This window comes from Ceratosolen solmsi, unplaced genomic scaffold (assembly GCF_000503995.2).
Source record: "Ceratosolen solmsi marchali unplaced genomic scaffold, CerSol_1.0 scaffold2, whole genome shotgun sequence".
NCBI classification, from domain to species: Eukaryota; Metazoa; Arthropoda; class Insecta; order Hymenoptera; family Agaonidae; genus Ceratosolen; species Ceratosolen solmsi.
This window is the reverse complement of record NW_011948422.1, coordinates 7,699,229-7,710,556: the sequence shown is the minus strand read 5'-3', so window position 1 is coordinate 7,710,556 and position 11,328 is coordinate 7,699,229. Positions and strand designations below refer to the sequence as shown.

At 50.4% G+C, this 11,328-nt stretch overlaps 1 protein-coding gene and 1 long non-coding RNA gene across 2 annotated transcripts in view; one reads left to right on the top strand and one right to left on the bottom strand.

The window, feature by feature from the left end:
- The window catches only part of LOC105361958 (uncharacterized), a 299,396-nt gene that overhangs the window by 4,117 nt on the left and 283,951 nt on the right, over positions 1-11,328 (top strand). The gene's annotated exons all lie outside the window — the stretch shown is intronic.
- The window catches only part of LOC105361957 (uncharacterized), a 24,936-nt gene that overhangs the window by 4,461 nt on the left and 9,147 nt on the right, over positions 1-11,328 (bottom strand). Inside the window, exon 2 of the mRNA XM_011499279.1 lies at positions 5,023-5,498. Coding sequence (XP_011497581.1) covers positions 5,023-5,498 — 476 coding nt within the window. The remainder of the gene's footprint in view (positions 1-5,022; positions 5,499-11,328) is intronic.

Below are 11,328 nucleotides of genomic sequence, written 5' to 3'. Positions count from 1 at the left end.
CCCTTCCCTCCCCCTCCCGCCACCGCCTCGCCGCACCCTCCCACCACGCCGCTCACTAGCACGCTCGCTCTACGCCAGAGTCGTCCCGCGTACTTCTCGGGCGCGCACTTTCGCCAGATTTTTTTCAACGAGACCAAAATACACTAGCGCAGCCAGTAAAGCCGGGTTGAGGGAGGCGGGAGGAAAGGAGGAGGAGGAGGCTATTCGCGTTTGACTTTTGCTGGTGCGGGGACGCGCTCAGCAGCGAAAACAAACTTTCGTCTTCGGGCGTCATTATGCGCGCGTGATTTACGGTCCAATCCTTTTCCGCCGATTGTCTTGTCGCCTTTCCAATACCGTAAAAATGATCGCGCGCCGCGCACGTTAAACGCCGTCGCGCAACGCAACACCAATACACACGTTCGATGACTATCGTCTCCAACACGTCCCCATTGGGCGACTCGCCCGTAAACGTAAACAGCGATCCTGATGAATAGTTGGGAAGCCGCGGATTAAGGCGTCAGGCCGTGATTTCATCGAACGTCCTTTCGTATTCAAGAAGAACTCGTTACGGCCGCTCGCGACTCTAACGGCTTTCGTATCTTCTCGTTATTCCCTAGGCCCCTCGACGCCTTCGAAAATCAACAGCGTAGATGGCCATTATCGCAAGGCGTTCTCTCACTCCCAATGGTTAACGGGCGAGCATTAAATCCAGCCCCCCCCCCCCTCCTCCCCCCATTACACCAGCTCGCCGTAAACTTCTACGTGCAAACTCCGTTTCGTTCCATTAATCTTCGCTCGTTCGTCCTTCCTTCCTCGCCTCCACGAGCGCGTCCAGCTCTGTGACACGTGAATCCGCGGCGCTAATCGCGATGAGATTTCGTAGACAAACTTTCGCTCCCGCCTCCCAAGTATGCGCGGCCGACCGTCTACCGAGATATTATCATTCCGTCATACTCTTCCCCAGCCCCCTCCCTCACTCTCTCACACTCTTGTGCGGGCGCTGTCTCGCTCAAGTTCCACGGATTCCAGTTGGCCGGTCGAGTGAAGAGAAGCGGAGAGTATGGTGGCACCGCGAGCCGATTCGAACTGCGATAAAACATTGCGCGGGAGCGAGATCAAGAAATAATCGGTAGAACGAGCGTGGACAAGAGATTGGCGAGTATAGGAGAGAGAGAGAGAGAGAGAGAGAGAGAGAGAGAAAGAGAAAGAGAAAGAGTAAGGGGAAAGGAGCGATATCACGCGATATTGGGAACAGAAAGACAAGGGCTAATTGCTTTACTTTGAAGGTAAAACGGAACGAAGTCGCTAAACGTTTACGGCCGAGCGCCACTGCCCCCGACGCTATTTTGAAATTCACTAACCGGATCCCGATGTTCCAATATCGATCGCTGGTCGAATGATTGCTTAGAAAGTTTTTACGACGTCCTTTACGGAGAAATGCGTACAATGTTCGTCTTTACACAATTTTCTCCGTAAGGATACGGCCGAGCCGACGACCATATCAACCCACGGCATTTACAGGGACAATAATTTATGCTAGTTTGTGCAAATGGATTTTCAGCTTTAACGAGGATCATTAGACGACTATGAACTAGCAACGCGGAAACGACGTGAGATCCACGAATCCGGCTTCCGCCGCTTTTTATCGCGCTACTCTTGACCACTTTTCCAAAAGTAAGTCGATAATATTCCAAGTATCCATTACAGCGAAAGAAGGAAAAAGTACAAGTGCCCGCTGCGTGATAATAGAAAACAAATCGTAAAGCCTATCTCCCTGACCATTCGACCGTAGAAACCATTTTACGCCATAATGCTGCCACGACAACGACAACAGCAACAACAACAACAGCAACAACAACAACAACAACAACAACGACAACAACGACGACGACAACAGCGACAGCGACAGCGACAACTTAACTAGTAGCAGCATCAAGAACAACAATAACAACGACAATAACAGCATAACGACAAGCTGAAAGCCATTGTGCGCTAAAATTGCTCTAGCGTATACTTGGACCGCTAATGGAAACGGCCCGATCACACGATGATGCATTATGTTTAATCCGTAGGTGGCGCCATTGTAATGAAAAGTGGAAATGGCAAAAATGACGGAAGAGTACTCGGGCGTGAAAGATCGGCGACACTGCAATTGAAATGCCGCCGTAGTAATGAAGGTTGATTGATTTCACCAATCGCCAACTGCCATTGTTCCTGCCATTGTCATATTCTGCTTTTACCAGAAATATACCATCCGATCTACGCTCGTCCGATGATTTTTTAATAAAAAAACGTCTCGTTTATAACGGTGCCTAAGTGTTGCGCCATAACGGACCAAGTGTTCGACGTTTCAAAAAAAGGCAGCGTCGTTTCGTTGTTCGTTGTCCGCTTGCAAATGTACAATAAGATAAAAGCATCGACGCTAACGGTCGGTTAGACCTTATCGAGACTACGACGTCATTATTAACTCGATACGTCTGCATTAAAGAGAACTCTTCGTTACTTCGGGACCAATGCGTATACAAAGTGAGATACATAAAAATTATAGATTAATTCCAAGAGGCAGATAATGCGACTACCAAACAAAGAGTCGCCACGCAGGCTTTTACTATTACCGTTAATGATCCTGGCTTTCATCTTTTTTTCCAAAAATGTATGAGGACTGCAGTAGGAGTAGGGGCAACAACTAACGTGCTCGTCGGTATATTAATGGCTAGTCGCGGATGGCTTCTCCTGAAAATCGTTTCACCAAGCATTTTACGATCGAAATAAGATAATTACCTTCGAGTTGCATTTACATTTGCGTTAGACGTCGGCGATTAGCCATAATAATGGCGACGTGCTCTCGTAACGACGGGAGACCGGATTAAGAAAAACCAATTGATTACAAAAATGTGGATCCCGGTCAATGAGGGGCTTCGTTTGCACTTAGCGAAAGGCTCAGTGCCAATGGCGTCTATCCGCGTCGCTTATTTCCGCTTATTCCCTATGTTCCTTATTCTGCCGTCCGTAGCTCCAGACGCCTTCGCCTCGCTAAATTTCCCTTAATGCGCCCTGGCGCAATAAGCCCCTGTGTAACCTCCTCCACCCGTGGCATGTGAAAGGACGAGGTAGAGGTTAGCCGAGCCGCGTGCGACTTGAGCGACACAAGTGCCAGGGCTCTTGGCTCCTGCAGCTGATGCTCTCGAAGCCACACCAATGAACGTGTACGCTTCTATCCGCTTCTCTCCGCTCCTCCCCTCTATCCTCAACCCCAACCCAACGCGACCCCTCGCCAAGGCCTCTTACGCGCCCCGAAGCACTGCCGGTGCGCGTTCCCCGGGGTCCTCTAAATATCGGCAAGACGTCTGGCTACGGCCGTGGTTCGGATGCGACCGCTACAGCGGACAGCCGAAGGGGATAGGGATGAGAAGCGAGCCCGAGGGTGGACTTGTCCAGCCATCAACCCCGTTGCAACATCCGCTGAATTCCGAGGAGTTATCGATCCCGGGTGTTTTGTTTCCGCGTCTATTGGGCCATCCACTTTACAGCGAATTTTCGAGGAGATGGAGAATCGATTGTGGCTCGCGTCGCATTTACTTCCCATTCCAAAATATTTTTCCGACGTTCCTTCGGCGCGATTGTTTAATAAGAGGGAGGGAGAGAGAGAGAGAGAGAGAAGAGCGACGAAGACATAGCGACGAGAAGACAGTTTTGCTCGTCTTGCACTTTTATCTCTTTTAATCTTGGCCCCTGCGGGGTCGATCGTCCTCTTCTTTCTCCCGTCTTTATGCGCTTGTAAATATGCGCGGGATGTGGAGGGGGAGGGGATGGGGAGTGGATAGGAAAAAGAACGTCGCGAGGACGATCCAATCCTTGAGAGTCTAATTATTACTGGTTAAGTGCTGGTAATCGAAGGGAAAGAAGACAGCCGTGAAATTGAAGAAATGTCTGCACCCCCCAACGCACCCGACCCTCTACCCTCTACCACCCGTCCGCCGAGCGGGTCGCCGCGATGAAGCACGACGGAGAAAGATAGATCGTTCCCTAGTAATTTCCACAGATTCGCTGATAAAGTGAGATACTTGACCCCCTCTTTCCATCCACCCACCCACACAGCCATATGATCCATTATTCCCTTTTCTTACGTTCGGCTTACACCCCACGGTATTCGCCTTATTTTATAGGCACTGGGCGAGACAGAGAAGGCTGAATTTAATTGATGAACTCCGACAACGAAAGAGGCGCTATTTGTACCGGAGCCTCTTCTCACCACCACCACCACCACCACCACCCCCCTCCCGCCATTGCGCCACTCCTCACGGAGTAACAAATTGCCGGCCGAGCTGAATTTTTCTCGCTAGCGAGATTTCCAATTTCACTTAACGTATTCGAAATTACATTGTTATAAAGCGGTTACAACTCGTGGTCTATATTTTGTAAGTCCGCTCGTTTGAGGAAACGAGCGCACATAATTCCCCGAGCGGCATTCAGGAAACAAATAAAGAGCGACGGCCATTAGGAAAATCCGAATTGAGCCATCTGCGCGAAATGGAAGCCGAGACCGAGACGGGTAAGACGATGCCGGGAAGGAGACACGCGAGACTCGCGTAGTTGCACGTACAATTCTTACGGCAATTGTACTTTGTTCTCGGCCGTCGTCGACAACGAGCAGCGGCGCCGGCGCTAACAAGGACGTCCGCGAGGCTATTGACGAGCGGCCGGAACGGAAGGAGAGCCGGGAATTGCCAGCTAAGACGGGCGCGCGATAATCGCAAAGGGCCTCGGCAGCTCCGTTAAAAGCTCCGTACGAATAAGAAGCCGACGGCCGGGACTACGGCGGTTACGCCCCCCCCCCCCCAAACATCACATCACACCACCCACCATTCCGCACTCTATGAGCACTACCAAATTTCGTAAACAATTCATGGGACAATTGAGACCACGAATGAAAACAAAGTGCCTCTACCCCTCCACCTTATGCCACATTTTCCCATAATAAGAGTAAGGGAATCCCAACAAAATTGCTATGGGTTTACCGGTTTGTATTATTATTCTCACCTTAGTCTTAGATGCGTGGAAGTCGTCGGCGATGTTCCTGAGATTGGCACCGACCGTCGCCCACTCTCGCTCGTCAAGGCTTGCGGCGATATGGTGAGCGCAGCAGGGCCCGTGGCCTGGGCAGCAGTCCAGCCGCTGGGCCTGGCCCTTCTCCGGCAGCGAGCCTTCGGAGGTGAGCCGGCGCCGGCGGGGTTTCGGCCGGGGGCTGGGCACCGGGGCCGCGGACATGGCGAGGGCCACGGCCACGGGGCCACCGCTGCCTGCTCCTAGGCCACTGCACTCCGGGAACTGGAAGGCGGCGTCACGGGTTGGGCTGCTCGGGGCCGAGACCGTCACCTGGGGCGGCGCCCGAGGCAGCTGTTCGACTGCCGAGAGCACGAGGTCGGGGAGGGGCAGCCGCGACAGATCCGAGTCCACGAGAAGCATCGGCTGGTCTCGCGTGCCCGACAGGTCACCCGCTCGTCGTGGCAGTCGATCTGAGAACAGAGAACGCATCCATAATGAGACCTTACTCCTCGACGACGGATCCCCGACTCCTTCGTTAATCCTCGGCATCGTTCGACCTCGGCGCTCGACTATCATTGACTCCTTCCTCGCCGCCGGGGTCGTTGATGAGCGACTTGCGTTGGATCGTCGTCGGGGCGAGTCCGAGGATTACGGGTAGGATCGGGTAACCTAGCCCATCAACCGGTGCCAGGTAACTTGGATAACAGATCAAATTGACGGATCGACGCTAAGGTGGTGGGTCGTCCATTAAACCACCGATCGAGTCGATCTATATGGGCGCGAAAAGGAAAGAGCTCCACGGGGAAAATAGCCCGTTCTAAGAATGCGTTATTCAAAACACATTCGTTATCTATTCGACCGACCTGATCTCCGACTCTCCCCACCACCCCCAATACTCTACCCCAATCCCTAAAGAACATTGCAAATGCTCGCGCATGCGTGCGCTGCATACGTTTAACCTCGCAGCGTGCTCGCGCTTGCAGCCGGGGCCTATTAACGAGCTTCCGCCGGGACGCGATACGTGTGACGTTAACAAAATTCTTGAGATTTGCATTATATTGCCACTTGTAATATCCAGGCTTCTGGTATTGCGTAGCGGCATTGCACCCGCCACATAACGCGAGAAAATAGCCGCAGGTACGGTCAATCTCTCGAGGACTCGAGAAGGAGGGGACGAAAGACAGGGATGGCCGTACCGATGTAGCAATCCATCAATCATTCCCCCTACTCCTCCTCCTCCTCCTCCTTCTCTCTCTCGCTCTCTCTTTCAATTTCTTCGCGCACAGAGGAGCCTCTATGTAGTTGGCAGTAGCGCTCACCAGATAAGAGCCCGCGCAATGCGTCTTATCTGCTTAGCCATGCTAGACCGCGCGTCTGACCGCGATGATTACACGTTTATCAATGGCGCGTGCACTACTGTTCGTCTCCTTGCAGTGAGCGTATTTACCGATTGCGTGTGTTGCAGGCTGAAGGGATAGCGGCAAGTATTCGACCTGGACGAACGTCTGTATATTTATAATATAATAAGGCCGTCGTGTGGTGGGGGGAGGAGATGAGGGAGATGCAAGTGCGCGATATATTTTGTAGGACTAAAGCGACTCGGGCAACGCGTGTTAAGTATCCTCGATTTGCTTTATCTCGTCCATACTGAGTCGCGCGTACGCTTGAATTAGCCAGAGATGTTTATTTTGCCCGCTGTCGATGCAAGTACGGCGCGGAAGGAGCGAGCAACAGGACTAACGATACGTTTAACGGCCGAGATGAAAAATGATGAGCATAAGAAAGGAGGATAATAATGTTGCGGTGATTGAGCGTGGCGAGTATTGAATTTATCGTGAAAATCTTGCTTGATGGAATAATGACGACGAGGCGGGCGGGAGAGGGAGGATAAAGATGGGCGGGGGAGGGATATGAGTTTGTAAATGCTGGTATTGCGATTGAATGGGCGCTTATACGAAGATGAGTCCATTACGGGCAATCAAACGCGCGGGAATTAGAAAATACAAATAGCAGTGACATTAGCCGGCGAGCGTTAGCTTGTTGTTTATCCTTTTTCATCGTTTCTTCTTTCTGGTTCTTACCAATTACCATAACGCGTGATGCGCTTACGCTTGCTTAAATTAATTACAGCCGCGAGTGCTGCTGCTCGGCTTGAACAAGTTAAGAAAAAAGGAAAAAAAGAGGAAAAAGAGAGGAAAAAGACGAGTACGAGGCGTAACCTTGAAGTAATTACGCCTAGTGTTCACGATCGCGCATGCGTACAGCTTAGTCCTCGTCGACTGTCCTTTTGCTTGCTTTGTGCATGCGGGGCGCTATTGTTTGCGCGAGAAAAAGTTTGCTCGATTCGTGTTGGAACACGCTCGAGTGTTCAGTGAATGTTTAATACATGTTTAAGTCAATCTTTCCATATCGACTCTTAAAATCATGACGCGTTTTCGACTCCGCTCACTCCGCATTGGTCAAGCATGCAAATGCAGTCGGTTTTTGTTTATTAGGTACCACGCGGGCTTCCACCCTTTTATTATTGCGCGAAATAATAATAATAATAACAACAATAATAATAACAATAATAATAATAAAGTCGGCATCAGCAATAGCAACAACGACAAGGAGTGAGTGAGTAGCAACAACAATAGTAATACTAATAACAATAATAACAATTATAAAAATAACATCGCTAATAATAACAACGACAACAATAATAATAATAATAATAATAATAATAATAATAGTATGAAGAAGAAGCAGACGAAGAACAAGAAGAATGATAGAGTCGAGGAATCGTACATTTCATGCTTTGATCTTGTAGAATTGAAAATCAGCGCTCATTGCCGTCATGTCTCAACAATCGTTTTTTCATCTTTTCATTTTTCTTTTAAGGTGAATCCGGCAAAATGCGTCAAATAATTTGAAAAACATTCGCAAAAGAAGCTTTTGCGCGTAAAATAGTTGATCCAGATTATATCGAGTAATTTATTGCATTAATGGGTCTTTTTTGCATAATATAATCGTTCAAAGACTTTTAACTCGGTGATTATCAATTGCAGCGTAAACAACAATGATTGCACGCGATGAGAGAATTTTATACATCTAGATCTTAAGTAAACTTAATTAAACTTCTTCTATCGTGGAAATCCAATTAAATTCGATTTGAGTATTATTAAGAAACTGCTTATTCACAAAGATTTAAATATACGAAAGAAATAGAGGCGTGACAGCCAGTACGGTTTTGCGAAAAATAATTGCTAAGGATAGATCGTAAGGTCGAGGATGTTGAGTTGAAAGAAATTTGAGAGCGGCGAATTAATTGGGAAAATCAATAAGGGCAATGTCCGGTCACGGAAGCGAACATTGAAATACAATTTATCGTTGTATCATAGCGTTATATCACAACTCGTGCACTCCTTCCTCTTACTTACACCGTACAAATAAATATAAACTTATTCCATAATGAATAGTCCTTTAAATAATAAAAATTCATAGTGCACATTACGATTAGTAGTTTTGCACTTAGATAAGATGAGCTAATAGCTTTGCAAAAATAACTTAATCGTGCGGCAAAAATGAAGCTAATGGGGGGGGGGGGGGGAGTATAAAGTGGCTTCTATGAAAGTAATGAACATACACATTGTGCCCAATAAATGAGGCGTAAACGTAGTGAAAATTTTATGAATCTAGTTAAGCGCGCGCTCGCGATAATTGCCGCACTAGGAAAAGACCGCGACTAATTTACTATGCATCCACCGAAACAAAGAAAATCCGCCTCTCGCATACGGGCTCGAGGTATTTTGCACATGCACACGTGCGCGCGCACGGACGAGTCGAGTGTGGAACAAAGATGACTGGGGCGCATTGTACGGTGGCTCGGCCGTGCGGCGACTGCCATGCTCGTGCGAGAGGGATAGGGGGAGGTGGGAGGTGGGCGATGGGAGGCGGGCGGTGGGAGGTGGGTGATGGGTGATGGGGGAGAGTGTGTGTGTGTGTGTGTGTGTGTGTGTGTGTGCGCGCGCGCGCGTGTGTGTGTGTGTGCGCGTGTGTGTGAGCGCGAATGAGCGCGAGTGAATAAAGAGACGAATGAGCGAGTGAGAGGGATATGGGGAGGTGGGAGATAGGGAGACAGGCAGAGTCAAAGAGAGAGAGAGAGAGAGAGAGAGAGAGAGAGAGAGAGAGAGAGTGAGTGAACGCGCGAGAAAGAGGGAGGGGAGGGATGGAGGGAGACGCGCACTGGAGGCGCGTATCTTAATCGACGGTAATTCGCCGTGGCGGGTAACGGATGCACCTTCCTTCCACCCGGTCGCCATCCTTGTCGGCTCCATGAACCTACACTCCCCGCGCCGATATCGCCGATCTTTATGACGTCGCGCGCCCGAGCCGCTCAATTGATTCACCCACGCGCAATAAATAAATAAAACAAAGCGAGTGCGCACAACGAGTGGTCGTAGTGACGGCGGCCAGAGGAGAGGGAAAGACAGTTACTGCGAGCGTTACGCAATGGAAAAAGTGCAACGGGCGCACGTGGAGAGGGGCCCGCATGGCAAAGGCAGTACGAGGGTGGGACATGAATCACCCGGGGCCCTATGATCTTAGCGCAGGGTGCGCTAAAAATGACGCGCCTCTCCCAATGACCGAGACCGCCTCGACCACAACCATAGGTAATACGAGTGTTCGATCGCATCCCCGGAGGATCACCCGCGAGATCATCAGCGACGCCTCGGCTCTTGCCCAGCAAATGTCTGCATTTAGGCTGGCGACAAAGTGCGAGGCCGGGGATCGAATGCCAGGTATAATTTTAGACCTTTATTAGCAGCTCCCACTTGCCCGCGCGCTTGTTTTGCGAGAAAAGTTGTGGTGGCGCGAGCGCGCCGAAACGCGAATTATTTAAAACCCCGATGATTCATTCGTATGGCTTATTAGAGGCTTGTTCCCTGCTAATGGACTCTACGGGCCGGGCCGTTCTATTTGCGTCTATTTCGCGATTCTCCGCAAGGGCTCCACCTCCCCTCCCTCCCATTATCCCTCCGACCCTCCATCCCCACCCGACCATCCGCCTACCTACCAATATCGCGTGCCCTCATCTCGCGCGAGACTCGCGCGCTTTACCTTGGCTATCGGCCGAGTACCGGAAATATAAGTGTTGCGCCGCCGGCGAACAAAAGCCCCGGCATCGGCGATTCTTATCCCAAGGGCGCGAGTACGCGATAAGGAAAACGACAATTGGCGAGTTTTATTGTTGCGTGTTCGCAGTCGCGGATAATCGCGCGTTCGCTGCTTATTCGGATTTCGCTGCATTCCGTCCTTTGCCGCTCGAGAGCTCCTACTCGTCCACGAGGACTCTCCTCCATACTCCCTTCATTCCCTCCCCAGGATTTGCAATATCTCGCACGCATAATGCCGACGGCGACTGCGCATAAAAGTGGCGCGATACGGGAGCCACACTTTAATGAAATCACACGACAGCCTCTGGGATACGTGGCGGCCATCATCCCGTCAACAGGCAAAAAAAAAACAAGAAAAAACTCAAATGATGATAATCCAGCTGTGGGTCGTTGTCGAGCACGCAAGGGAAGGATTATTCGCGGGGTTGTAATCTTGGAGAAGATTTTGTTAATAAAAGAAACGATCCTCGAATCGGCAACTCTGCCATGATCTGCACTCTACGTCTTATCGTTGGCTCGAGACAACCGCGATGTAATAAGTCGTTAAAAAGGAGGGAATCGACCGACTCGCGCTCGCATCTGCGCTATAGATCGCGTGCCCTACCTATTCACCCTCTCTGTCCACGCGCACACGTATTGGTCTCCCTCGCTCTCTCTCTCTCTCTCTCTCTCTCAATCTCGCTCTCTCTCTCTCTCGCTCTCTCTCTCTCTCGCTCTCTCTCACGCTCTCACCTCGACGTGCCCTTTGCGACATTGCGTTGCTCGCAGGCCTCGCGCACGCGTTTATTATTACGATACTACGGGCGACAAAACGGAATTTGCGTTTAATTTCGGTTCAATTTATGGCGGACGTTGCCGATTCTGCGAAGTGTCTCGAGTACCGGAAAATTAAGGCAAAGCGCGCTGATTCATCGAGTCCCGCCATGTAGAAGGCTCGTGGCCGATCGCGCTAATGCGCCGTTCCCTTAGCATCTTGTACCATTCATCGTTAATTGCGCGCGTCAATGTCATAGAGACTCCTCCCCTGCGTACCCCCACCCCCCTAAATCCATCCCATCCAATGACTTTACGGCGATTAGCGTTTCGTTAAAAAAAAAAATATCCCGCCCCAGCCCCTCTCCCGCCCCACCCCCCCCCCCCCCCC